At 49.0% G+C, this 25,572-nt stretch overlaps 12 protein-coding genes across 12 annotated transcripts; 6 read left to right on the forward strand and 6 right to left on the reverse strand.

The window, feature by feature from the left end:
* Positions 1 to 41: 41 nt before the first annotated feature.
* FTJAE_864 (ribosome biogenesis tsr1 like) lies at positions 42 to 2,541 on the reverse strand (the record flags this gene model as incomplete). Its single annotated transcript, XM_037355477.1, has 2 exons — positions 42 to 2,386; positions 2,436 to 2,541. The coding sequence occupies 2 exons, from the start codon at positions 2,539 to 2,541 to the stop codon at positions 42 to 44; spliced, it is 2,451 nt and encodes an 816-aa protein (XP_037212056.1).
* Positions 2,542 to 3,086: 545 nt separating this feature from the next.
* On the forward strand, positions 3,087 to 4,796 carry FTJAE_865 (UTP7-u3 snoRNP; the record flags this gene model as incomplete). The annotated part of the gene is made up of 2 exons (XM_037355488.1): positions 3,087 to 3,773; positions 3,816 to 4,796. The coding sequence occupies 2 exons, from the start codon at positions 3,087 to 3,089 to the stop codon at positions 4,794 to 4,796; spliced, it is 1,668 nt and encodes a 555-aa protein (XP_037212057.1).
* A 201-nt stretch (positions 4,797 to 4,997) lies between these two features.
* FTJAE_866 (PTH2 family peptidyl-tRNA hydrolase) lies at positions 4,998 to 5,724 on the reverse strand (the record flags this gene model as incomplete). Its single annotated transcript, XM_037355499.1, has 2 exons — positions 4,998 to 5,314; positions 5,376 to 5,724. The coding sequence occupies 2 exons, from the start codon at positions 5,722 to 5,724 to the stop codon at positions 4,998 to 5,000; spliced, it is 666 nt and encodes a 221-aa protein (XP_037212058.1).
* Positions 5,725 to 6,136: 412 nt separating this feature from the next.
* FTJAE_867 (exostosin-like 3) lies at positions 6,137 to 7,281 on the reverse strand (the record flags this gene model as incomplete). The annotated part of the gene is made up of 2 exons (XM_037355510.1): positions 6,137 to 6,890; positions 6,950 to 7,281. The coding sequence occupies 2 exons, from the start codon at positions 7,279 to 7,281 to the stop codon at positions 6,137 to 6,139; spliced, it is 1,086 nt and encodes a 361-aa protein (XP_037212059.1).
* A 1,024-nt stretch (positions 7,282 to 8,305) lies between these two features.
* FTJAE_868 (uridine kinase udk) lies at positions 8,306 to 9,156 on the forward strand (the record flags this gene model as incomplete). The annotated part of the gene is made up of 3 exons (XM_037355521.1): positions 8,306 to 8,445; positions 8,494 to 8,599; positions 8,650 to 9,156. 3 exons carry the CDS (start codon positions 8,306 to 8,308, stop codon positions 9,154 to 9,156), a joined length of 753 nt encoding a protein of 250 aa, XP_037212060.1.
* A 95-nt stretch (positions 9,157 to 9,251) lies between these two features.
* Positions 9,252 to 9,623, reverse strand: FTJAE_869 (uncharacterized protein; the record flags this gene model as incomplete). Its single annotated transcript, XM_037355532.1, has 1 exon — positions 9,252 to 9,623. The coding sequence occupies one exon, from the start codon at positions 9,621 to 9,623 to the stop codon at positions 9,252 to 9,254; it is 372 nt and encodes a 123-aa protein (XP_037212061.1).
* Positions 9,624 to 9,725: 102 nt separating this feature from the next.
* FTJAE_870 (Dicer 2) lies at positions 9,726 to 14,317 on the reverse strand (the record flags this gene model as incomplete). Its single annotated transcript, XM_037355544.1, has 6 exons — positions 9,726 to 11,002; positions 11,050 to 13,518; positions 13,565 to 13,814; positions 13,868 to 13,916; positions 13,969 to 13,997; positions 14,051 to 14,317. 6 exons carry the CDS (start codon positions 14,315 to 14,317, stop codon positions 9,726 to 9,728), a joined length of 4,341 nt encoding a protein of 1,446 aa, XP_037212062.1.
* Positions 14,318 to 15,182: 865 nt separating this feature from the next.
* FTJAE_871 (e3 ubiquitin ligase HERC6) lies at positions 15,183 to 16,294 on the forward strand (the record flags this gene model as incomplete). The annotated part of the gene is made up of 3 exons (XM_037355555.1): positions 15,183 to 15,375; positions 15,436 to 15,787; positions 15,838 to 16,294. 3 exons carry the CDS (start codon positions 15,183 to 15,185, stop codon positions 16,292 to 16,294), a joined length of 1,002 nt encoding a protein of 333 aa, XP_037212063.1.
* Positions 16,295 to 16,385: 91 nt separating this feature from the next.
* On the reverse strand, positions 16,386 to 17,465 carry FTJAE_872 (20S proteasome subunit Y7; the record flags this gene model as incomplete). The annotated part of the gene is made up of 5 exons (XM_037355566.1): positions 16,386 to 16,504; positions 16,555 to 17,154; positions 17,206 to 17,256; positions 17,345 to 17,364; positions 17,422 to 17,465. 5 exons carry the CDS (start codon positions 17,463 to 17,465, stop codon positions 16,386 to 16,388), a joined length of 834 nt encoding a protein of 277 aa, XP_037212064.1.
* Positions 17,466 to 18,240: 775 nt separating this feature from the next.
* Positions 18,241 to 19,242, forward strand: FTJAE_873 (RING finger domain protein; the record flags this gene model as incomplete). Its single annotated transcript, XM_037355577.1, has 1 exon — positions 18,241 to 19,242. One exon carries the CDS (start codon positions 18,241 to 18,243, stop codon positions 19,240 to 19,242), a length of 1,002 nt encoding a protein of 333 aa, XP_037212065.1.
* Positions 19,243 to 20,338: 1,096 nt separating this feature from the next.
* On the forward strand, positions 20,339 to 21,404 carry FTJAE_874 (alpha-1 2-galactosyltransferase; the record flags this gene model as incomplete). The annotated part of the gene is made up of 3 exons (XM_037355588.1): positions 20,339 to 20,636; positions 20,687 to 21,114; positions 21,168 to 21,404. 3 exons carry the CDS (start codon positions 20,339 to 20,341, stop codon positions 21,402 to 21,404), a joined length of 963 nt encoding a protein of 320 aa, XP_037212066.1.
* Positions 21,405 to 22,709: 1,305 nt separating this feature from the next.
* FTJAE_875 (sphingosine-1-phosphate lyase) lies at positions 22,710 to 24,573 on the forward strand (the record flags this gene model as incomplete). Its single annotated transcript, XM_037355599.1, has 3 exons — positions 22,710 to 22,828; positions 22,923 to 23,528; positions 23,583 to 24,573. 3 exons carry the CDS (start codon positions 22,710 to 22,712, stop codon positions 24,571 to 24,573), a joined length of 1,716 nt encoding a protein of 571 aa, XP_037212067.1.
* Between the last annotated feature and the right edge of the window lie 999 nt (positions 24,574 to 25,572).

Here is a 25,572-nt window from a genome sequence, read left to right on the forward strand (position 1 = left end):
AACGCCAACTTTTAATTCTAAAGGTATACTGGGTGTCATGTCTATGCCTGGTCATCCATCATCATATCGCCATCAGCTTGCACTGTGCTGGGCTCGATCTCCAATAACGGTCCCTCCACAGGGGCAGCATTTCGTGGCCACACTCGCTTGTAAAGACTGACGCCGATGGAGTCTTGAGGGTTGATACGTCCATCGAATGTTGCCTTGAAGTAACCGTGTGTACCGAGAGGCTCCTTGACGAAACCACTGCGGCCACGCTTGGTCCATAGAGGTAGAGCCTTGAACCACTCGACATCCTCTCGGTTGAAGAACATGTATCGGATAGTGACGATCTTCTTGTGAATGTGGTAAGGATGGCCAGTGAGAATAATGCGCTTGGCAATGACGCGAGATGTGGATGGTGGTAGAGCGGTTCCTGTACCGATGAGTGAAAGACCAATGTGAGGGCCGTCCTCGTTCTCGTCCTTCTCAACCTCCTCAGCTGTGGTACGCTTGAAGAACAGAACAGGCACAGCACCCCATGTTAGAGGACCCATGAAGGTCGCAATAGCTGACTGGCCAGGGTGCAGGAATCGGCAGTACTTGTGAACATTGTTTGGTGTTTGGCCAGGCTGGGAGAAGAGAGGCTTGATGACCATTCGGCGAGGTCCACACTGGACAATGAGCTCCTCCTTGGCCTTGACAGACTTGGTGAAGTCGGAGCTGAGGTTGAAGAGGTAGTTGACAGCCGTCTTCTTGTTCTCATGTCGTAGAAGCGAAAAGAGAGTTAGGGGCTTCTTGGGGTTGTAGGTCTTCTCCTGAATAGGGGAGATGCCCTTGATGTAGATGTGAACACGGGTACCAGGCTCAACACCACCGACCAGAGCCTCTCTTGTTGCTTGAGATTTTGAGGATTGATAGTTTGGAACTTGAAGGAGGCGTCGCCACTCCTCAGGTTCATGTGCGCGATCCTCATCCTCCTGCCAGGTGCTTGTTCGCAGACTCTTCAGACCACGATATCTGGCCAGACGTTCTCGGGCCAAGACATGAGGGTGCAACTCAATCTCATCAGGGAATTCCATATCATCCTCAACCTCGTTTCGCTTTCCAGCGCGATATTGCTCAAGTTGCTTAGCATCCTCCTCCTCATCTGGCTCAATCATCATTTCCGATTGAGGATATTCTGAGGGAGCACCCTCAGTGCCGGGTGCAGGGGCATAACCCTCAAGACCGTCCTCAGGGCGGGCCTCCTCCTCGCCAGCCTCATCCTTCATCTCGAAGTCCTCCATATCGGACTCCGAGTCAGAGACATCCTCCAGATACCAAGCTGACTGGTAGTTGGATGTACCCTTGGGAACCTTCTTCTTGATTTTTCTTGCCTCAGCCTCCTCATCTGAGAAATAGTGGTGATCATCCAGAAGAACACCCTTCTTCTCAGTGGCATCAGTTGCCATAGCGTCATCAGCGTCGTCCATCATGACCTCCTCAGGAGCCAGCTCCACCAAGTCATCACGATCCTCAGAAGGCTCCTCCAGAAGCTTGCCAGCCTCTTCGGGGTCAACGGTCATCTCCTCTCCCTTCTTCTTGATCTGCTTGGGCAGAGGAGCAGCCTCAATCTTTTCAATCTGGAAGGTTCCCCAGTCGCCAACCTGAATAAGACGGTCGGCCTTGAGGCCCTTGCCTCGGACAACACCAGTGATAACTGTCGAGTCGGACTCGGAGTAGGCGAACTTGACATCCTCCGCAAGCATCCAACTCCTCTCGTCTCTCCATCGAATGCCCTTTGGTGTTGTGCTGCAGAGTGATCGCATGAGGTTGGCACAATCTTGTCGGCTCTCGATGCTGTAAAGCTTCTCTTGCTCGGGGTGGAAATGTGTGATGAAAGATTTGAGGGAGACTAAAACACTTTGTCGCTGCTTCGCGGGCTCAACCTTGTCAAGACCTTCAACGATAGTGAAGAGGGTGGACATGCCCTGACTCTCAACACTTCGCAAGATCAACTCTCCAAGTTCATCAACCTCAACGTTGGCGGACAGAACGACAATGACGAAATCGGCGACACGGGCAGCGTCGAGACAGGCGTTCAGGTCTCGCTCGATAGGGATGTATTGTAACTTTTGCTTGAAACGGTCGACTGTGACTCGGTAGTTGCCACTGTCGGTGTTGTCCTCGATGTCGACGCTGTTGTTCAGCTGCTTGATCGCAGCGTTAAGATCGGTTCCAGCGCAAAGAGGAATTACGGCGACATGTCGAGGAGCGCCATCCTTTCCAGCGAAAACAGAGGTTTCCTTGACATGTTCCTTGTGCTTGTTCAATCGGGCCTGCTTGGCCTGGTTTCGTCGGTCGAATTTAGACATGACTTGTTGGTGAGGAGTCTTTCTGTTGCCCTTTTCGTCGGCAACTCGACCTGTGTTTGTGTCAGAATTGGAGAAATACCAAAATTTCGAGAGTCTTACCCTTTGCGCGGTCTCTCAACTCATGCTTAGAAGCAGCCCGTGACTTGAAGGCCTTGTGTGTAACCTTTGTGGTTGGCCTATGGGAATGAGCCACAGCGACGGGCATTTTGCTCTCGCCACCGGCTTTGAATCGAAATGGTAACGAAGCCAGATTGAGGGACAGAAATATCGAATTGAGATTTCTGTACGAATTGTAGGCAAAATGATGGCAATATCCTCGATATTCTTAGGCGGTGATGGCGGGGTTAAATCCAAAATAATTTTTGTGCCTATCGATAGTGGCGTATTAGTGGATGACATAAAGAACCCTGATTGTTAGATAGGCGTGAGTCTCCTAGGTACAGACTTAGTAGTAATTGATTTAGTTATTATATATATCAAAACCAAAGAGATACTTCGTTTTATCATATTAAATTAATACAAGTTTAATAATCCTTTATGAGGATGATACTTTATGTCCGTGAGCTTCACTTTGAACCAAGTACTCGGAGGACTTTATTCTGTCAACAAAGAGTGGAGCATCGCATCCAATAGACTCAGCACGATAAGCGGTGAATTTTTTTGTCGATAAGGAAAGTTGTATGCCAATCCATCTGCCATCCAATTCAAAGTTGCCTTTCTTCCAGTTGAGCGCGTTGACAATACAAAAATATGGAGGTCGACACAGTTGATGCGCCCTCTTCAAAGGTGCGCGACAATGGCGCACTCGCCGTTCAAGGCGCCAGAACAGAACTCGTTCCTCGTCACGAGCGAGAACGTGCTCGTCGAATCCGAGAAGCACACAAAGCCTACGGTCGAGGGAAGAAGGTCAACATCAAAGCCATCAAGGATAAGAAGCTTCGAAGCAACATGAAGCGCCTTGAGGGCAAGTACCAGGATGCTGCGCTGAAAGCCAAAGACGCCGAGATTCTGCTCGAGAACACATCTGGCTTTCTCGAAGCTGAGGACGAGCTCGAACGAACATACAAAGTCCGACAAGACGATATTACTTCGGATATTGCTGTGGGGACTGCGCAAAAGCGATTCGAGCTCAAGTTGGACGACCTGGGACCATATCACTTCGACTACTCGAGGAATGGGCGGGACCTGTTGCTCGGTGGTCGAAAGGGTCATGTTGCGACGATGGACTGGCGAGAGGGCAAGCTTGGTTGCGAATTGCAGCTGGGTGAGACCGTGAGGGATATTAAGTGGCTACACAATAATCAGTACTTTGCTGTTGCGCAAAAGAAGTACGTTTATATCTACGATCACAATGGCGTGGAACTGCACACTTTGAGGAAACACCAGGAGGTATCTCATATGGAGTTTCTGCCATACCACTACCTATTAGCAACAATTGTGAGTTTCACCTTTCCCACTTACTACATACAAAACTAATAGTGTCAGGGCTCTGTCGGGTTCCTAAAATATCAGGATACGTCAACAGGTCAATTAGTCGCCGAAATTCCCACCCGATTAGGCCAACCATGCTCCCTCAAGCAGAACCCCTGGAACGCTATTCTACATGTCGGCCACCAGAACGGAACAGTTACGCTATGGTCGCCCAACACCCAGGATCCTCTTGTCAAATTGTTAGCGCATCGGGGACCCGTACGAGACTTGGCCATTGACCGTGAAGGTCGATACATGGTGTCAGCAGGTCAGGATCAGAAGATGGCAGTCTGGGATCTGAGAATGTTCCGAGAGGTCAATAACTACTTCACACGCCAGCCTGCTTCTTCGCTGGCGATTTCAGATACTGGCTTGACAGCTGTTGGATGGGGTACTCAGACAACAATCTGGAAGGGTCTTTTCGACAAGAATGCCCCTGTTCAAGAAAAGGTCCAAAGTCCCTACATGGCCTGGGGTGGTGAGGGCAAGCGCATTGAGCGCGTGCGCTGGTGCCCCTTCGAAGATGTTCTCGGTCTCGGCCACGATTCAGGCTTTTCTTCCATCATCGTCCCTGGCGCTGGTGAGGCCAACTATGACGCACTGGAGGTCAACCCCTTCGAGACAGCCAAGCAACGACAAGAATCCGAAGTCAAGGGTCTGCTGAACAAGCTTCAGCCCGACATGATCGCCCTGGACCCCAACTACATTGGAAACTTGGATCTGCGATCCGACAAGCAGCGCCGTGCAGAGAAGGATCTCGACACACCAGCCACAGATATCGCCGAGGAGATCCGCAAGCGAGCAAGAGGCAAGAACGGCGCGCTCAAGAAGTATCTGCGCAAGCAGCGAAAGAAGAACATTATCGACGACAAGAGATTGCAGGTGGACGAGATCTGGAAGGAGCAGCAGGCAAAGAAGGACAAGAAGCAGATCGAGGCGGAAGCGGATCTGGGACCGGCGTTGGCGAGATTTGCGAAAAAAGAGCAATAGAGTTGGATGTACAAATGCGAATAATACCCTTTATCACAGAAAACAAGCTTCTTTCCAGTGAAAAATGCGGGTTTGTCTATCAAATTCCCATGTGTATATCTATAGTGCAGTACTTTTACATATCCGACCCAATTCGTAATCCCGTGCGTGCCTTCGTGTATCCCCAAAATCTTTTTTTCTTCTTTTCGAGTCTCTCACCATTTACAGCAACTTAAGTCCGCCGGTGACCTGGTCAACAAGGCTTCTAGGGGCAGGTCCAATGCCCAGCACTGTCATGCTGCCTGCCTCAATCTGTGTTCGGCCAGCATCCTGGATAACCTCAGCTGTGATCCCGAGAGACCGGGCCTTGCGTCGAAGCTCGAGCATTTCGTCCTGGCTCTTGACTTGTACGGCGATCTTGGCCTGGCCGAGACGTTCCCAGCGCTTGAGGATCTTGGACAGGGGAGAGTCGGCGGGGGCGCGGGAGAGGGTCTTGTAGCATGCGAGGGTAGCGTGGGAGCATTGAGCAGCGATTTTTCCTACAACACATACTGTTAGCACTCTGCATAGAGGGTTTCAATTGTAAGCGTGGTAACGTACCCTTTGTCATGCCCAGATCTGTTCGCACAACAAGGATAAGCTTGCACTCCTCTCCATTGTCCCTGATAACGGGCTCCTTCTCCTTCTCAGCATTCTTCAAACCCTGCTTCTTATCGGCGTCAGCGCCATTAGCCCAATTGGGCGCATGGTCGAGGATAGTGTCATCCTCGTCGATATCGCTTTCGTCACTCTCGATAGGATCGTGTATGTTGCGCCGACGCTCCTCGAAAAGAGAGGGTGGGATGAGGTAGCCTCGGATAGTATAGATACCGAAAGCGTAACCTGTGAGGAGGGCCACGACGGCCGTGGAGATGATTACTCCTGTTTGCTCGCCTGGGTTCATCGCCATGGTTGGGGGTGAGGGCGAGGATTTGACGTTGTGATGCTCTTTTTAGTGGTTTTGGTGATGGATCCAAGTGCTGTAGGTTGACGTTGGTTACATCACGTGGGGCAGCATCGAGGATCGCTGAAAACCGATTTCATGGGCGTTTCAAAGTCTGGCCAAGATCATGTTTTCAGGTTGTTTCATTGCTTGACTTTCTTATCTGTCGTTTCAATTTTCAAATTATTCGTTAAATTGATAATTACCACGATACAATGCTCCCGGTGCAGCCGGCTAGAACTCTACCTACTAACCTTACCTTAGTTAACTGTTCAACCAACTTTCTGGTCCTTGTCCCGTCTTGTTATACACTATTCACATGAGACTCGCTTCGTTACGATTCAAACCGCTCAAAATGACATATTATTTCTGAAATATCTCACATTACCAATACACCTCGTTGGATGTATCCGGTCTCGTCGACCAAGGGGTGACATCCAAACATCTTGGAAAAGTCGTTCAGACAGGCACTTCGGGCCTCCATATGACCCTTCTTCATACTGATTCCAACTTTCGGAACAAAGTTGACATATTTCTCATGTCCATTGATGAGAAGAGGCCCTTCGCCCGTTAGAAGTCCATGGACGTAGTTCATGGCAAGATCCTCGCAGTTGAAGCCCTCGTCGACATACTCTCTGATCTGTGTCATGATCGTGTCGTTGGAAGAGTAATAGTCGAGGAACGACACATGTGAGAAAGCGAGATTGGTCAGAATCATGTTATAGTCATCCTCTCCCCATCTGCTGGAGCAGAACGTGTACTTGTGGTATCCAAACGTATCGACGGGCGTGCATCGAGCGAGAGCACCGACCATTCGATTCCTGCCAAACTTGCGCCATGTCTGGAAGACGAACTCGAGATCGCTCGGGTGATAGTAGACATCGTCGTCTGAGAGCAGAATCGCTTGTGTCTTGTAGTCGGGATCGGGCCAGAGCTTTTCGTTGAGACTGTTGCGCTTCGACTTTCGGAATCGGACGGGCACTCCGTGTTTTGAAACGTAGTCATCTGGGGGATAGTTCTCAAGGTCGTTCCAGACGACGACTATTTCGAGAAGTGAGGGAACTTCCTCGCTCAGGATGATGTTGAGCGTTTCTTGGAGTTCCTTCGGTCGACGATACGTTTGCATGGCAATTCTGGAACACAATCACTGTCAGCATTCTACCAATGAGACCGAATAGGTCAAGAAACGTACGTAAATTTATCGTCCCTCAGGTTCTCGTACTTCTTCTGTGAAGCTTCCCATATGTCTCTTGTTCCATTGATCCCCTTGCTCTGACATGTGGGATATCTCGAGATATGGCTGACAAGTTTTGGTATAAAGAGACCCGCATTCGTCAATTTTGCCAAAACAATAATGAATGTGAGAGCAAAGAACACAGCGGATGTAATTGTCGCCGCTCTTCGAAATGCTCTCGATTTGACAACCTTTGGTGTACGAAGTTTCACCCACTCGATCTTGTCTGCCACCCTATTCCTCAGGGGCAGAGTCTTTTCCATGAAGGAGGAGTTTGAAGGCTTCAACATTGTTGCTTGGGGCAGTAGCCGGGAATGCTGCCCCATGATTAAAACCTCTGGGTAGTGCTATATAAAGGGGAAATGTTGCCTTCAAGGGAGAGCACACGGGAGAGGCGTCTGGTATGTGTCGGCTGCGAATTATTGGGCAAGATAACCAATTCGATTTGTTGGAATCTTGGTATATGACTCGGAATCGAATTATAAGTGCATGATGGCGGACTTGGCACGCTTGGGGAGTATGCGAGCTGAGATTAGAGGCGAGAAGGGGGAAGAAGCAAACATGAGCAGAGGGGACATGGACAGACAGAGGCTAGAGACGGTCGCTATCATGAAGAACAGAAGCGAAATGGACATTTCTTTGTTGGCATCGACTTACACAAATACATTCTCCCTTGCTTCAAACTTGCCCCCTTTGATGGCGGACAAAAATCAAGTCTAAATCTAAGCCTAAGTCTAATTGCAGTAAATTATAGTGCAGCTCTTGGCATATCCCGCAAGGGAATGTAGACGCTACCAATGATAGTAAGGTGTTGTCGCACGTAGAGACATGTTTATTTAATCGCCGTACGTTGATGTTCTCTCAGCAAATCGGTTGACCCAATGCTACGTCTCACGGCTGTGGTTCGTCTCTTGTAATATCTTGGGCTAGACTCGACGGGGAAAGACAATGGCGATCTTGGATTGTGATTGTGCGAGGGTATCGCAACGACCATCGATCGCGTGACTGTTTTACTCCTGATCTAAAAAATCAGGAGGTTTTAGTTTTAGTCTATTTCACTAACAAGACGATAAATTCAATAGTTTACGTTTTGAGAATGATGCCAAGTCCGTTGAACCTTGTCTCGTAGATCAAAGTCCGATAATAACCCCTGTATTTCCATCGTTAGCGGCTGAGCGCCACTATCAAACCCTCCCTGGCATATGCGTGCGTGCGTGTGTGCCTTGTGATCCTCCCGCACTTTGCCGACGTCAAACTCACGACCAGTCCAACATTACACAACATATGTATCTCAACTGCTGATATCTTGGCATCATGACCGCAAATAAGGCCCTCATAGTCGGCATCTCGGGGTGCTCCTCGAGTGGGAAAACAACCCTTGCACGGCTACTGCGGGACATTTTCCCCAATACTTTCATCCTTCATGAGGATGACTTTTATAGACCTGAGAATGAGTATGATACAAACAATATTTTGACATGAGCTGTGTCTAACTTCTATAGGCTACCCACCAAAAACGGTCTCTTAGATTGGGACTGTGCTGAGGCCCTCGACATCCCGGCCATGGCCGAGTCCCTCGCTTATATCCGCCAACACGCTGCCTTTCCTGTAAGTCCTGTGTCTTTACTCATGATCTTTATGCCTGACTTTATCCTCAGCCTACCCTTGATTCCAAAGAAGATCAAAACTCTGTGGGCAAGTGCCCCGTGTCAGAAGCCAGCATCGCCGCTCAACGAGCCAAAGTCGATGCGGCTCTAGGCCCAGACCACCCCCTCCGCAAAAATCTCCGTCTGTGTCTCCTCGATGGCTTTCTTCTCTACTCTCCTTCTATGGCTGCTATAAAGCCCAATCTGGACATCAAACTCTTCTTACGCACAACATACGAGAAGGCTAAGAAGAGAAGAGAAGCCAGAGACGGATATGTCACCCTGGAGGGCTTCTGGGCAGACCCTCCTGGTTACGTTGATAAGATCGTATGGCCTAACTATGTAGAGGAGCACGCTTGGATGTTTGAGGATGGCGATGTAGAGGGCAAGTTCAAGACGGATGTTTTGGATAAGGAGGGCATAAAGGTACAGAGTGATGTGAGTGCTGACGGAGATATTGAGAAGACATTTGAGTGGACAGTAAACACGATCTTAGAAGAGCTTGGAAAGCAAGTATAGACGAGCTAGGGTATCTATCTAGGTATCTGCAAGCAATGTCTAGTCTTATCCTTCTTGATCTACCTTCTCCAAATGAGTTCCAGAATCCTCTTGCCTCAAAATCTCTTAAACTTCTGCTTCTCTGGAAGATCAGCTATCTCGGGATCTTCTGAAACGTCAACTGGTCTCTTTTTACTTGGACGGCCGTCCAACGTCTCGTCGTCTGAGAACTCAATCAAATCCTCCTCCATGGAATGACAGCCTAAACCTACTTCCTTTGGATGGTCGACTGACATCTCATCTTCCGAGAAATCGATCCAATCTTCCTCTATGGGTCCATGAGCTAAACTCACTTCCTTTGGGTGGGCGGCCAAATGCTTCGGTTTCTCGTTCTTGGGTGACTCAATCAACGACTTCGTCTTGCTCTCTCTCTTTGAAAGAACGACTGGATCCTTGTCCTCCGGATTGTCAGTTAGGGTGCCTTTCATTGGATGATCTGTGGACTCCTTCTCTGGCAAAGTATCGGCCGAGACCTCATCCTGTTTCTGTGCAAGGTCATCTCTCAGTGAGGCGCATTCCTGATCCCCTTCCTACGAGGTGTCCATGGCATCTTGTTGCTGATCGACTGCATTCATCTCTCCTGTCAAAAGTCGAATCGCCTTCTCCGCAGCTTTGGCCATAGCTTCAACTTTGTTGAATGAACCTTCGACTTCTGCTATCAAACGCTCTCCAATTGTGAGTTCACAACTCCATTGAGGCTCGGGCTCTTTTATCTCGGTCGTGGTGTATTTCATTTTCGTTGCAAAAGCGAACTTGGAGAGCTGCTCTTTGGGATGCTGAACGTGTATGTCGTTCTTCAAAACAAACTCCAGATATTTCATTACCTGAAATCTTTCAAGAACACGCGTGCATTCTTCAATCGACCCAGAGTCAACCCATACGGCACCGAGAATAGCTTCAAACATATCCGAAAAAAACTTGGGGGGCTGAAGGCGTGCGAGGAGTACCCAAGGGTATGGGCCATCACCGCTGGGTTCGTGCCCATCACCCCACAAAGCCGTGGCAAGCTGCGCTCGCATGGACTCGAATCTCTCTTCCGTTTTTACCATGGCATTTGCCATTTCGGAAGAATTAAACCTCATGAACTTCCAAAGTGGAAGTGCAGTAGTTTTGGTTTCAATCTGACCTTTCCGATTAACTTCCACATCTTCTCGGTGGACAGAGTTGATTAGATTCACGAATGAAAGGAACTCTCCATTCACAATGGCCGTTTTGATCATATGAAGGCGACCAGTGGGAATTGGTGGATCGTGCCGAAACATTTTGGTGACAACGATATAATCCAGGACAGCATCCCCCAGAAACTCGAGCTGCTCGTAGGACCTTTCGTGCATGGTTGTAGCATAAGAAGCATGAGTAACTGCTTCGATCAGCAGAGACTTCTTTGTGAACTTATACTTGATCAGGTCTTCAAGGGGTTCAAGAATACTGGGAAGCTTAACGTCGCTAGGAGCGGCAGCAAAGAGAATGTCTCTAGCCACACCTTCTTGATGCCAGTTACACTTGCCGCTCAAAAAGACTGAAATGCACTTAAGGGCCTTGGTCATCCCTCCGTCTTGGTAAGAGGCTCCAATAAGTGCTTCTACAACATCGGCTAAGGTCTTCGATCCCCGCGTTGGGGTGGGTCGAGGGGGAAACTTTTCTTTGGGAATGTCATCAAGATAGAGTGGCCTCCATCTCGAGGCGGTGAAACTCTTGGAAAGGATGAACTTTGAGAGGCCTTTCTCAAGACACACTCGTTGGAGACGTTCGTTGGATACGAGTCGATCTTTGAAATGGTTGAGAAGGCCTTCGGGCCAGGTCGGGTCTGTGACAGTTAGTGTATCGACCTCCATAACAAGGGGGGCTACTTACGTTCAGAATAAGCCTGAGTGACGGCGCAAAACTTCAAAATCGAATCGCCCAAAAGTTCAAGTCTCTGGTAGTCAACAGGCTCACAAGCACTAGGTGAGCTTATGGCCTCGAGCACCAACTGCAAATTCTCGATGCCAACTGGCTTCAGAAGTGTAGACGATAATTCAGAAGCAATAAGATGCACCTCTAGCTCATGTATGATATGTGGAATGAACAGACCGCACTTGACGACTCGTCTTCCAACCTTATCAACACGGGCTTGAGAAATGGGAAGCACGTATTCGTACGGCTTAGTGCTTGACTTGGGCTGAACATCTTTTAAAACATGAAGTAAATCGTTTCGGGCACCCCATGTTTCCAGAACCAGATACTCCTCATGCTCTTCTGCGTCGTCATACCCATAGAATGGGCGTTGCACATCGTCCTTTCTAGGTCTTGACGGAATCGTGCGGACGTAGTGAAACGGCTTGTTAAGTTGGTCCCGCACGAGAACTCTGTGCTTCTTGGCCTGTTCTTCCCCTGCTCCGCGGAAGGGATATGCAGCCATACAATCCCGGGTGACGTGAGGGGGAGGGAAGATGGATGTACTCTCCAAGGACATCTTGATGACATGCTCGCGATCTTCGACCGTCCAGCGGTACTGAAAGTTCATCGCCAAGAGAGCAGAAGTTATATCAGGATTGTTTGAAGATACCTCATCGGGTATGTCGTCGACCGAACGGCATACAATGGACCACTCAGAGCCATTCCCAGGATATAACGTGATATCTCGAGGCAGGTCAATTAGAGCAGGTAAAATGACGTAAAATGGACAAGGGCGGTCAAACTCGTCATCGCTAAAATCGAACAAGTAGACTTGCTTGTCACAATCCGACTTCCAGCGTTGGGCGATCTGGACCCAGGGGTCGAATAGGGGCTCCGGTATCAGGTCTGTTTTTTCTTCCACCTTCTCTGACTTAGCATTGATGGGGGCAAGGTTATCTGTGACCAGCCCAGCTTCGTACAAAGCGACGTATGCCTGAAAAGCGGCATCTCTGATGGCATTCCGTTCAGATTTCCATCCACAAGCACTTTTGAACGTGCGAAGATTCAGCGGCAACCCTCCCGGCAAAGTGACCGTAGCTCTCAAGATCGGCCCACCGTATGGAGTCTCTTCTTTGTGGAAGACGTATTCAGGGAGCTGGGTGATAAAATCCGAGCGAAAAACAACCCGGCAAAAGCGATCCAAGTGTTGTCGAGCATTGTGGAGGTCGAGCCGTGCTCCTGTGCTCTTCACGATATAGTAGGTAGAATCAATATCCTCAGCCCATGCCTGTTGGTTCAATCGATCCAACTCTCGTTGGTCATCTTCATAACGTTCCTTCATGCCTACTTCCAGGTCTTCCCAGGCGCGTGTGTCTGCACTTGAGCTCAGCAAGGCAATCATCTTGGACTCTGGCATGCGAGCTCGTCCGCGGCGCTGGATAAATGACTTGAGGGTAGCAATCTCGTCGAAGGACACAACTAGGTTGCATGCGGGAACATCAATGCCTTCTTCTAAGACACTAGTAGCCACCAGGAGATCGATAGCCCCTGATCTAAAATCCACGAGTACTTTCTCAGAGTCAATGGGGTACTCATAGACCTTCTGTTTCTGGAGTCCGTAGCTCGAAGCCCCGACTATTGTGCCGACTTTGTAACGGTCTGCGATGGGGGGGTAGTTGTTCAGAAGCTTGCAAAGCGTATGCGCTGCAGTTCGTTCCTTGACAAAAATGACTCCAACCACATCGTTCTTGGCCTCAAGAAGCTCATGGATCAATCGGCTAGTTTTGTGCGAGATGGTGTGCTCGGTTGGTGGTGAGTCGTCAACGACACCAATGTTGATTCGGCGCAAGTGCCCTGCTAGATAGGTCCTGTCCTCGTTGGACCACGCATCAGTGAAAGCAACGTTCCCGTCGATTCTACCAAGGAAGTTCTTGATCATCTTTGAAATGTAATAGTCTGCTGCCCAGCTTCCAAGTTCGGCAAGGATTTCTCTGCTCTTGTTCCAGAGGCCCTTGATTTGCTGTTGCGAGAAGGTGTCGTGCTTCATAATCAGGTTCATAAACTTTTCCCGCTTCTTTTCATCATCAGCGACAAGGGCCTTTAACTTAAGAACTTCAGGATCCTTTGAGATATCCATATTCGAGTATTCTGATTGCAGTTGTTGCATCAGTGGCGTACGGGGAGGGATCTTCGTAGCATTGTAGAGTGAGCGAACAAGGTGAGGCTTGTTGATATGCTTTAGCAGTTGCTCTCGATGAATGGTCGGAGTAACACAGATAGCGTCCATCGTATTCTCTAGTTTCTCGATCTCCTTAAGATCTGATGAGATGATGGGACTGGCAGTCAAGCCAAGTATGGCTGGTACTGGCATACCCGCGTTTTTGTGTCGATGGTAGAAGTTCATCATGATCATCCGCCCAGGGTTGTTCTTGACGCAATTATGGACTGCCGCTGGTTAACAAGAGTGATTGTAAGGCGAACAGCCACTTACCTTCGTCAACTACTATTAAAGCGAGCATGTCCATTGTGACAAAGGCGTGGTCAAGAGCATCCCGCAAGATGGAGAATGTGGATACGATGATGCGAGTGCCCTCGAGAATTTGGGGCCAAACCCCTGGCGACCATGCATCGATGTTGAGCTGCCCCGTAAGCAGTCTCATGGGCACCGATGGCATTTGTCCTTTGATGACATTATACTGTTGCTCAACAAGGCCAACGGTCTTACCCAAGAACCACACAAGCTTTACATAGGTAGTTAGTGACCTGCCATCGGTTTATTCATTGATCCACGAACCTTGTCAGGTGAACATTTGTCGAGTTCCGCTTGAATGCGAAGAACGGCACTGTAGTGTTCAGTCAACGTCTCACTGCAAGAACACTCTGCTATAAACATACACTTGGGTCTTTCCGCTGCCCGTATCCATCTGATAACTGTTAAACGATATGATTCAAAATCAAGATGCCTGGAGGTGCTTACCGCAACGATGACATTCCTCCTCAGGCTCTGCTCCAGCATCTCTCGCTGGTAGGCACGAGGCTTGATGATGTCCGGGACTCGAGGAACATCTTTGGACTTGTTTGAGGCCTTTTTCTTGCCATTCAGGGCATTGTCTGTAGGGAGAATGGTAACTGTTTCTTCGACCTCGATCATTGGTGATGGTGTCGAGGCGGTAGCAGGACTCTCCGACCGCGAGGAGTCTGCACTCCCGCTGTTGGGAGACTGCTCTTCATCGACTTCCATCATTTTCTTATCATGGGGGAGTACTGAATAGCAATTTTGAAGTCTTGGGCGAGCCAAGTGTTGGGGTATTCTGATGCACTTTGGTGAAGCTGTCTTCACGTAGAAGAGTGGCTGGTGGAAAGCTAAAGAACGACAGAAGGTTTGCGGGTAGTGCTTTGCTTTCAGCAGCATAAGAAGGGAAAAAGGAAAAAAGGTATATCAAAGAAGGAGAAGTTTAATGAAGAGAGATGGTGGGAGGCCCACCGAGAATTGTTGGTGTAGGAAGCACTGATTCACACTCGAGAGGGTGGAGGGAGGGACTGAATGCGCAGATTAGCAATTGTGTATCTGGCACTGCCGACCCGAATCAGGAGATAATAACCTCCCCGTCACTCCGGAATCACTGCTAGAAAGTCAAGTATAATAACAAATGCTATTTTCCTACATCATTAATTACTTCTCCTTGTATTTTATGTCCACTTCCTTCATTAGACTGCTAGCAATTGGGTGTTCCAGAACTGGAGTGCTCTATAGTTTGCCAATGCAGGGGTAAGATTAGCACTGTTCGTTCTCACTGCCACGCTGAACAGGCACCAAGAACACAATGTGATTGCAAGAAAGCCAAGAAAAGTAGGTAGGAATTCTTCTTCTGTTCAACTTTCTTTCCAGGCTCATGGCAATCAGTCTTTTTCCACTCTGTCTTTCATTCATTTTGGTCTGAAGTGGCTTCCCAGTGATCAAGTGACGATATTCATCTTGAGTAGCCACAGGCTTTCATCGCACCTTAACCCTCACCCTGCCACTGCCAAACCAGAGACGCTCTTTTACGAACCATCAATATCCAAACTTGCTCTACCACCCGTTACATATACTGAAATCACAGATGGCCATGGATCTCCCAGTACGAACCCCTTCCTCAGACCAAACCATGGAGCTATACGCAACCGGCTTCAATGCGTGGAACCAACTCACATTCGACCCTTCGCCAGCCGACGAAGAGCCTGACGATGTATTCACTTTCACAAAAGTATTGGCAGCCGAGTCGATTGGAAGAATTGCTTCAGAACTGAGCTACACTGTGGGTAGGTATTTCCTTCTACTATAACATGGGCGTGGACTAGGTACTTTCTAACACTTTGAAGCTCAACAAGATACAACTTGGGCCATCGCTGGATCATCCCCTGGCCAGCTTCTTCACCGTGAGGATAGCCAAGGACTTCTATTCAACTCTCCAAGTGCTGTTTCAGGGGATGGAAAGGTCTTAGCTGCTCAGGACTCGGACTGTTCATCCTTAAATCACGCCACTGTTCAGTATTCGTCTTTGGCAGCATGGAAAGCCAACAAGAGTACCGGTTCCTGGTCTTGCAAATCTGCTGTCCGCCAGATAAAAGCTTACGACGCCGGCTTCATTATTCTTCTTGAGGATGGGACCGTCCTAAGCTGCGGTGACCCACGATTCCGAGACTGCCTCGGCCGTGAAGTGGACGAGTCCTCGTCAGTATACATGAACAAAGGTGAAAAGACCATACTGATCGCATTGCTAGCCCTGCCAACGAACCTGGAGTGATACAAGATCTGAGTGATCTCGGCGAGCCTATCAAGAAGATTGCAGCAGCGGGATACACAGCTGCAGCTTTGACAGAGAGTGGCGGACTGTATCTCTGGGGTATGGCAGCCCCTGGCTCACACAGCCGACACAACGTATTTCAAGATATCACCGAGTTACCGAACTACTTCGAGGTTGATGGAGACAAAGACGTGCAGGATATCGGACTCGGAGAATCACATGCCATTGCTCTTACGACTGATGGTTACATCTACATAATAGGGAGTAACACAAATGGCCAAATTGGTCTTGGGAAAGATGCTCAAGATCCAATTTTATCATGGATCAAGATCGATTTCACGCCCCCTGAGGGTTGGGCAATTGTTGCCGTTGAGGCTGGCCCCAGATCATCATTCATAGTCACAGAAAAGGTAAAGCAATCTCAAAGCTCATAACAAGCTGCTCTTCTATCGGAACCAGCTCTAGTGAGCCCAATGACCCTCTATTGTACAATGCTTCTCGTTGTGATCATTTGCATAAGGGCAATCATAGACTCGTCAGGTAATCCTCAATCTCTTGAGGGGTCAGCTTTCTGAAACGGGGTCCGACAGCCCCATCAACACCCTCAAGGCCCAGAAGATGGTCTGCGGGAGCACCAACAATACCTGCAACATGTTAGCAAGGCTCTCATTCTCGGCTCTTTTCGAAAACTTACCAATCTCGATGCTGTCACCGTTCATCTCACCCTCGATGTTGTCCTTCAGGGTCAACAGCGCGATGTGGATGGCATCCTCAAGCTCGAGCTCCTCCGAGTATCGCTTTTCCAAGAATGTCTTGGCCTTTGTTGCACTCTTGCCAATGGCTGTAGCCTTCCATGGATAGTAACTGCCAGAAGGATCGACCTGGTACAGCATGGGACCGCCTTTGTGAATACCACCAGTCTTTCGGTTGACCTTCTTCTCCTCGCTCTCCTCGGTGGTCTTGCTCTCCTCCTCAGGTTCAATGCCCTCATCCCAACCAGCAACCAACAGACTCACACCATAAGGTCGAACACCGGCGGATTGCGTGGCCTCCTGCATCACTCGGGCGACATCCTGCACCAATATTCTGGTAGGGGGGTACTCGTTGTAGATGCGCTTGTAGCCGCTATGCGAAACCTTGCGTGCTCGGTCCACCAATACTCGATAATCAGGGCCCATGCCAGAGTACACCATACCGATGTTGGGGGTGATGTCGCTGATCTTGGAGAGGGAGCTCTGGTCGGCCAGAGGGGATGATGACTTCTTCTCGGTGGCAAGAACGATACCGTTGGTGGCTTGTGCAGGTTAGTAGGAGCTCGGTTCGAGATGCTGGAGAGAGCGCGAACCTTTGATGCCAAGGGCAGTGATACCCTGGTTTACAGCATTGAGGGCATACTCTATTTCGTCAAATTAGTTCCAAAACTTGATTTGGCCATGAAACTTCAATACGCAAAGCATATCGAAGATACACCAGCAATTACGTACCAATCTGCACCAGCTTTCCACTATAACGTTGTCAGTGATGATGCTCGCATATCAACAGTGTCGTCACCGAAACATACCTGGGGGAGAAGGTTGTGAGAGAGAAGGAGTATCGGTCCGCCATCGCTCAAGTTCCTGCTTCGATGGAATCGTTACGAAAGAAGTGAGTGTTGAATTATGGGCGGTTATGGATTCGTGGGGTTGACGAGGAGATATCAAGCAAGGCTGCAACTGGAGCTCTGGTGTTTGGCCAAAGCAGCTGTAGCCTCTAGGCAGGCCCAGCTGCGCGTCGAGCTCAACCGCTGGGAGCTCTGAATGCGGGGCAACAGATTATCCGATCGCCGGTCAACGGAGTCAAGTTGCCAGATCTTAAACTTCATATCATGCCATTCGTAAAGGCTGTTTATTAGACTTTCAGTCGAGGAAATATTTATATACAAGCAATTTTCTAACTTCTACTCAAACTCTCTAGATTCCTCCATCAGTTCTCTTCATCCATCCTGCAACCAAAATTACCTAGATCCTCATATTCTCGGGATCATCCTTTTCCCGGACCGCGCCAAGTTCCAGAGACTCCACACACAAAGCAGCTTTCTTCGTGCGAGCTTGGTATCGGCTATTTCGGCTTCCTTCCTCCATCTTCTCTCGCAAGAAAAAGAGGCTGAGCTGGCCTCTCCATATCTGGGGTGACTTACCTACTCGTTACAATCTTGGCGGGCGGCCAGGTGTTTCCCCCGCTCTCCTACTGCTCTTCTTGACATTTGAGCTTTGCAAAAACATGTAGGTTGCGCCTGAAACGCCTCCACGGCCCTCGCCTTTAGCACATTTCTACTGTGATTCTATCGCCTACTGCTGTTGCCCTTACCTCTCTTTACTTCCACAGGTTCACGTAATTCATCATGGAGACGCGCCCTACTTGGGATTGGTCCTCGGTTGGGGATAATTCTGCTCGACAGCCTGAACCAGAGCCACGTGCAGCGACATCGGAGCCTACAACGCGATGGGCATCTGCTCCAAAGCCCGATACTACCTCTAACCAGGAGTCCCGAAGCGCGCCGAGGCAGAGGTGTTACGGCCCGCGCACATGTCGCATATGTCTCGACACTGAAGAGCCCAGGTTTCCTGAACAGTCAACGACGTTTGGTATTCCTACAGGTTCATCTCGGCCTACATACGTCTCCGACGATCCCGAACTGGGAAGGTTGCTATCACCATGCAAGTGTAAGGGTTCGCAGAAATATGTTCATGAAGGATGTCTCAACGCCTGGAGACTCGCAAATCCCATGGAAGCGAGGAACTACTGGCAGTGCCCGACTTGCAAGTTTACGTATCGCATTTCTCGACTCCACTGGGGCTCCGTTTTGAGCAGCAAGTGGGCGCAGGTTGCCTTGACCGTCTGGTTCTGTATACTGAGCATTTTTGTCCTCGGATTTATTGCAGATCCCCTCTTTGATCTTTGGTCCGACCCAATTGGAACAATTGGCGAAACTGTCACAAGCGTGGTCACAGATATCGAAGCCTTGAGACAACCTCCACCACAGTTACCAACCTCTTGGTTCGAGCACTTCGTCAAGGGCTTCTTCTCCCTAGGAATTGTCGGGTTATTTAAGACGATGCTTACTGTGTCTCCATTCAGTTGGTGGCAGATCCGAAGTAGCGGCGTGGCAGGTGGTGGTGGGAGGAGAGGAGGCACTGGCCGAAACCGTGTCGAGAACATCAACCTCATTTTTGTACTCATTGGCGCATTCACGTTTCTCGTGGGCATCTGGAAATTTGTTCAGAAGCTGAGTGCTCGCGTGCTCAAGAATGTGAGCGACAGGGTTGTTGACGTCGGTGAAGACGACGACGATGATGAAGATATCGGCGATGGACCGAATCAAGGAAGTAAGAAAGATCAATGAAGCTAAGAAGCTTTTGTTCTCGAGCTGTTTTTTGTTCCCATGGCCCCAATGCTCTTCATCGTGTATGTATCTGCACACTCTTAAGTTGCCTAGATCTTGCTCTTCCCTGTCAAGTCAACTAGTCTGTGTGCAAAGATTTACGCTCTGCTGCGCCTTGGGCGAGAACCGTTTTGGCTCTTTGCTCGCTGGTCAGCATGAGATTATCAACCTTCATTCACGCATCGTGATGCTTTCGGGCGTTCATAACGGTGTGAGACATCTGTTGGGTACACTACCCTCGTACAGAAGCAGTGAGCAGATTGTCGAATGTTGGTTGATACATACCTGTATTATTATGTATCATGAATAAACGAGACCTCTACTGTGGTCGTTATAATCAATTATTGTCTCTTTCATCACCATGCTAAGTGTTCTCTTGTCAGTGTCAATTCCGTTGTACCCTACTCATAGAATACATATATCCTTTCCAACATCTCGGGATAACAATCGGCAACAATGACTGGGTAATCTTTAGCTTCTACGCTGCGGCTTCAATAATGGCCTGATCAGGGAAATGACAGCTTATATTTAGTTCACCTCAATACGAATTCATCGTATTGTCAGTTCATGTTTTTCGACCTTATCATGTCTTATAAGTCGGACTTTTATGGCCCCGACACCGAGATGACGTTGGAATTTGGTGTTCTGAATGACTGGACCCCTGCCATTGAAATACGGGTAGGGTAGCTCAGCATTGGATGTGGGCCAGGGCCTCATGAATTCAGCCGCTCCAAAAAGCCATCTATCATCAACTCCCAAGTGCGCCGACCATGACTTCCTGATTAGCTCCTCCATTTGCTGCGGACCAGACTGTTCGCCCTCGCTCGCTTCTTCGATACTTGCTGCGATCACGGTTCCTCTTTTGAATTCGGTATTAACGGCTGCCCGCTCTCGCAGTTACACAAGAACCTGTTCTCCCTTCGCGAAACGGACGATCTACAAACGCCTAGTCTACGGGGTCGCTTTAACTGCTTCCATGTCAAGGAGGCTATCCTGACCTCATTCGCGAATTATACTATACTATCTCTGACTTGATTCGACTGAGCAATCGCCCAAGATGCACTTCGCATACCCCCCTCGCAAAAACTCCAACCCACCACCTTTCAAGCAGCGCTCGTCGCAAATACCGCCAATTCTGCGCCGAATCCGCAAAAGAACAGCGCTTTTACTCCTCCTTGGAGCTATTGGATTTATATTTTTCCTCTTTGGACTAAAAGGCGAAACACCATACCGCGAACATGTTCCGTCAGGCAATCCCCCCGTTGTCGTTGTGACCTTATTGGACACTACACAGTACAACGAAGCCTATTTAGAATCGATTCGACACAACCGAGAGCAATATGCGTCAAGAAACGGTAGGGAAGCCGTGAGAGGCTTGTTTATGGATGAGGCTGACATACTATAGGATATGAAGCCATGATTGTACCAGCATCTGACTATGATACTGGCAAATCCCCACGATCCTGGGCCAAGATTATCGCGATGCGCCATGCGCTGTCAAAATACCCCGATGCCACTTATGTCTGGTACCTCGACCAGAACGCTTACATTATGGAGCTCGACAAGAAGCTAGAGGAGCAGGTGGTGAATCCGGCGAAACTAGAAAGCCTAATGATTAAGGACTGGTCTATAGTGCCGCCGGACAGCATCATTAAGACATTTTCCCACCTCAAGGGTGAAGATGCAGGCCTTGTCATCAGCCAAGACGAAGTAGGGTTGGTAACTAACAGTTACATCCTCAAGAACGGCGAATGGGCCAAGTTCTTTATCGAGACATGGATGGACCCTCTATACCAGAGCTACAACTTCCAAAAAGCCGAGCGACATGCGCTTGTAAGTTTTACCCTGAGGTCATCTGCCGGGAAACGCGACCTAACCTCGTAAAGGAACATATTGTCCAATGGCACCCTACCATTCTCTCCAAGCTTGCGCTCATCCCCCAACGCACGTTTGCCTCATATGGCCGCAACAAGGAAGGCAATGCGTACCGTGACGGGGACTTTGTCACACTCTTGGTCGACTGCACAGTTACAGGCCCGGCATCATGTGACAAGCAATCGCATTTCTACCTGCAACAGCTGAAGAACAAGTTTGGCGATGCCAGCGTGAAGAAGCTGCAATGAGCATAATGAACACGACATTTGAGTGAGGTCATTGGGCGTTTTGTGATAGACTTGGAGGGCTTTTATAGGATTGGAGATGGAAAAGCCCATAGGCTTGTTTCTTGGCGTTAGTTGGTCACTATTGGTGAATTTAGCTTATATGAATCTGGACATGTTCTATCTGCAGGATGGATATCAATACGTTGAGGACTTGAAGTCTTGAGGTCATACGGTTGACCTTTTATTTCATTATAAAATTCCCCGTCATTTCCCTTCGACGTCAAACAGTGATGTGGAGAAACTGGGATAAGATAGATGGTGAATATTACTTCGTACAGCACATGCACTAAACGTATGCTGCTTCACGAGATCAGGATTGAGAACCTAGGAGTAATCTATGAAGTCTCATCTCGTCTAATTTAGATGGTATGACGACAAGCTGGGTTAGAGAGTTTATGTTCTGATTCTAGAACGTGCCGCAGTTGAATCACCGTAAAGAAGCTGGGACCTCTTTAGTGGTATCTACAAGGTTAAGTTCTCATCAGCCTCACTAAAAGGATCATAGATCAAACAGTTTAAAAGATATGGTACATGAGGGAAATAGTAACGAGTGCGAGTGCGAGTGTAAGTCTGCTTTGTTTCATTCGTCACTTGACTGGATGATAACAATAGGAACCCGCGGGGTATCGTCCACCGATAGTTGAAGCTCTTTCATTAGTTATCCGAGCTAGTAGACATGAATATCCATGCAGTATCGAGAATCGGATCCCGAATAGACTTTGTATGTCGAGTATCAAAGCTCTTGATGAAACCCTCGCCCCACGATTCAGGCCAAGTATTTCGCTCTGCCGACCGAATGCGAAATCTCCAGATTCGAGGAGTCGTATCTCGCAGCGGGGTTATAGCCCAAAAAAGGTAGTTGACCACAAACACTTGACTTTGTGAACGAGACAATCGCTTCCAACTGCGACCGCTCATGTACAATTACGGCGTCGACAGGGATCCTTCGGCCCACGATCCGTTTCAGTGGAGAGTCGGACGCCTTGAAAGGGTTCAAGCGCTATAAATTTAGGGGCTAGAGGCTAACGGTAAGGGTTCCCGCGGAGCCCGCGTCCCCGCCAAGCATGTGACGGGTGCTGAGATGGCGCTAAAAAATATCCAAGTACTGGCTATGCCCCGCGATATTGGTTTGGAGATAAACGACGTCAAGCTCCTTCTTCGAGCTCGTGTTTATAACACGGCCAATTCTTCTCCAAAATTTCCCCGGATTTTTTGTCATTCTTTATCGCTTCTCATCTTTTGCTTTACTTTGGAAACTAATTAATCATGACTTCTCAAGCTCACATTGGGACCCTGTCCCGTCTTCCCCTGGGTTTGCGTGGTGGTATTGAGAGTGTTGCTCGTGGAAGACACAATGTTTCTTGGCCTTTATTGAACCTCGATCTGTAAGTCATGATACCACTTCTATACAACCCCACAAGCCCACCACGGCCTATCAATTGATCTATCTAATGCTAATCATGTCTCTTTACTCTTCAGATTACGCAATATTCTCTTATTCCTCTTTGTCTGGCGATGGGGTCGTCGCGCATTCTGGCAGCTCCGTGGTCGCGGAATCGTCGGCTCCGTTGTCGAGCTCTACGTCAACATTCGTCGCATTCTTTACGGTTACTTCCTCCGAGCTCCAGGCGTGCGAAACAAGGTTCAGCAGCAGGTCCAGGAATCTCTAGTTAAGCTATCCGACAAGCTAGTTCCCAAAGACCAGATTCGCTACCTCTCCTTACCAAAAGATGGCCTCCCTATCGATACAGTTCGCGCCGAGCTCGAGAACCTCGCCAACATGGATCATACCCGCTGGGAGGATGGATATGTCTCTGGTGCTGTGTACCACGGAGAGGATGAGCTGATGCAGCTCCAGACTGAGGCTTTTGGCAAGTTCACTGTTGCCAATCCCATCCATCCTGATGTCTTTCCTGGTGTGCGCAAGATGGAGGCCGAGGTTGTGAGCATGGTCTTGAGCATCTTCCATGCTCCTCCTGGTGCTGCGGGTGCTTCTACAAGTGGAGGAACTGACAGTATTCTTTCTGCTTGTCTGGCTGCTCGTCAACAAGCCTATAACGAACGTGGAATTACAGAGCCTGAGATGTAAGTGAAGCTGCAAGGTTGCCATTGACCAATAAGACTGACCAGCTGTGATAGGATTCTTCCCGATACTGGCCACACTGCCTTCCGCAAGGCTGCTCAGTACTTCGGTTACAAGATTCACCTCGTCGCTTGCCCTGCTCCTGAATACCAGGTCGATGTCAAGGCTGTTTCGCGTCTGATCAACCCCAACACTGTTATGCTTGTCGGCTCAGCACCCAACTTCCCGCACGGTATTATGGACGACATTGTCGCTCTGTCCAAGCTTGCTCAGCGAAAGAAGCTCTGGCTCCACGTCGACTGCTGTCTCGGTTCCTTCTTGGTTCCCTTCCTTGAGCGCGCCGGTTTCGAGTCTCAGCTCTTTGATTTCAGGCTCAAGGGTGTTAGCAGTATCAGCTGTGATACTCACAAGTATGGTTTCGCCCCCAAGGGTAACTCGACTGTCCTGTACCGTACCGCCGAGCTTCGAAAGTACCAGTACTTTGTTTGTCCTGATTGGTCTGGCGGTGTCTACGCTTCTCCAGGTATTGCTGGTTCTCGTCCTGGTGCTCTCATCGCTGGTTGCTGGGCTAGTTTGATGACTATTGGTGAGGCCGGATACATTGACGCTTGCACCAAGATCGTGGGAACCGCCAAGAAGATCGCCGAGGCCATTCAGTCTTCGCCATTGAGCGGCGAGCTCGAGCTTATTGGCAGACCTCTTGTTTCGGTCGTTGCCTTCACATCCCGCAACTTGAACATCTACGATATTGCCGATGCTATGAGTGCCAAGGGATGGCACCTCAACTCTCTTCAGGACCCTCCTGCCATCCACGTTGCCGTTACCTTGCCCATCTCGAAAGTCTGGGAGAACCTCATCGCTGATCTTGAGGCTGTTGTCGAAGAGGAGCGTGAGAAGGAGCGTGTTCGTCTTGTCGAAGGCAAGGGTGCCCATGGCAAGGCTATGGGTGATTCCTCAGCCCTGTACGGTGTTGCCGGCTCACTGCCCAACAAGGGTGTTGTTGTTGATCTGGCGAGTGGATTCTTAGATATCTTGTACAAGGCGTAAATGTTTGGGGAGTGGGAATGGAAACTGTGCAATGGCTATGGGTGAGAGCATATCTTACTGTGGGCGTAGGCGTTGGCGTCTGATAGGACGCCGTCTAGCATATTTGTTGTTTTTGCTGTTTTGGAGCTCTGAAGGAATAGTTGTTACTCCTGTACGTTCTTACTAGGCTCAAATGAACCCATTTCAAGTACTTTGAGGACTACCACTCATATTGCTAGGCTGCTGACGAACCCTGATGTCATTCTAATAAGTCTCAGCCTGTTGGAGAAGGCTTGGATGAATATGCCAATATGTTCCTGACTAGACCTGTTCCTAGCTTGCGTAACGTGTTTTTTGGGTTTTGATTGTAAGATGATGATAGTTTATTAGACCGCAACTTTTGCATTTTCATCTCAAGTAAGAGATACATGAGTCGACCAATGTCTATAGCTCGATCTTGGTCATCATGGGTCATTCGGCGCATTGTACAAATACAGCCCAACATGGGACTATCGTGATGATACTCGAATTACAAACGTCCAGTTGGCCAAAAACATCTGCCGAGTCAGAGCCTCACTCACCGTTACCCGTCACATCATATGCGGCATAATGTCATCCTCCACAGTCACGAATCTTGCTTTTCCCAATGAGACCAATGGGCCATTCGCCTCCCGCTCTGATCCTCGACACATTCGGCTAAAAGGAACACCATCCAATAGAGTGACCCTCATGGCAATTGGCTTCACTGGGGGCGAATAATTCCCCTCGTGGACATTGCGGCCCAATGATGAGGGGCAGCGTGGTTAGAGGAAGGGAAGGGTCCTTTGGTGTGGTGGGTTGGGTGAGTGAAGTCAATCAGCTTTGGGTGTTAAAAAAGCAAGGTTTTGGTTTGGGGGGTAGAGGGAGGGAGGGAGTAGCCGAGACTGTTTGTGAGTTGTGATCCATAATATGATGGATATCATGTTTAGAGGAAAAACTTGGAGTTTTGATATTATATGTTCATGACTTATAAGCTACAGG

Source organism: Fusarium tjaetaba (assembly GCF_013396195.1).
Source record: "Fusarium tjaetaba strain NRRL 66243 chromosome Unknown NRRL66243_c0000020, whole genome shotgun sequence".
Classification (NCBI taxonomy): domain Eukaryota; kingdom Fungi; phylum Ascomycota; class Sordariomycetes; order Hypocreales; family Nectriaceae; genus Fusarium; species Fusarium tjaetaba.